Genomic DNA, 355 nt, shown 5'->3' with positions numbered 1-355 from the left:
AAATTTAGCTGCAAGTATTGGATTTCTCATAGATAGTTAGGGATGGATGTAAAATATATATGAGATTTGAGTACATGCATAATATAGAAATAAGTGGGGTACACTTGGCAAAGGCTTACAATTTGTATGAAATAGTATGGTATCTTTGTAGAATTTGCTGAGATATTTTTACCTTTACAGCTTGGACCAGAGGATCTCAGTACAAGCACATGGTGTGGGATATGTGAGAAGGAATTCCCGTCTGCAGGAAGCCTAAAAGTTCACCTCTCACGTATACACAGCCAGGTCAAGTGGTGTCATACCTGCACAAAGGTGAAAATGAAAGGAATTGGACTTGTGTTTTCGTGTTTGTTTT

General features: G+C 37.7%; 1 protein-coding gene across 1 annotated transcript in view; it reads left to right on the top strand.

The window, feature by feature from the left end:
- The window catches only part of LOC119587018 (zinc finger protein 184-like), a gene marked incomplete at its 3' end in the record, with an annotated part of 8,607 nt that overhangs the window by 6,060 nt on the left and 2,192 nt on the right, over nt 1–355 (top strand). Inside the window, 1 exon segment of the mRNA XM_037935764.1 lies at nt 181–312. Coding sequence (XP_037791692.1) covers nt 181–312 — 132 coding nt within the window.

The sequence above is a fragment of the Penaeus monodon genome, chromosome 22 (assembly GCF_015228065.2).
Source record: "Penaeus monodon isolate SGIC_2016 chromosome 22, NSTDA_Pmon_1, whole genome shotgun sequence".
NCBI classification, from domain to species: domain Eukaryota; kingdom Metazoa; phylum Arthropoda; class Malacostraca; order Decapoda; family Penaeidae; genus Penaeus; species Penaeus monodon.
Note: the sequence above shows the minus strand (reverse complement) of the source record. Positions and strands in the feature narration are given on the sequence as shown.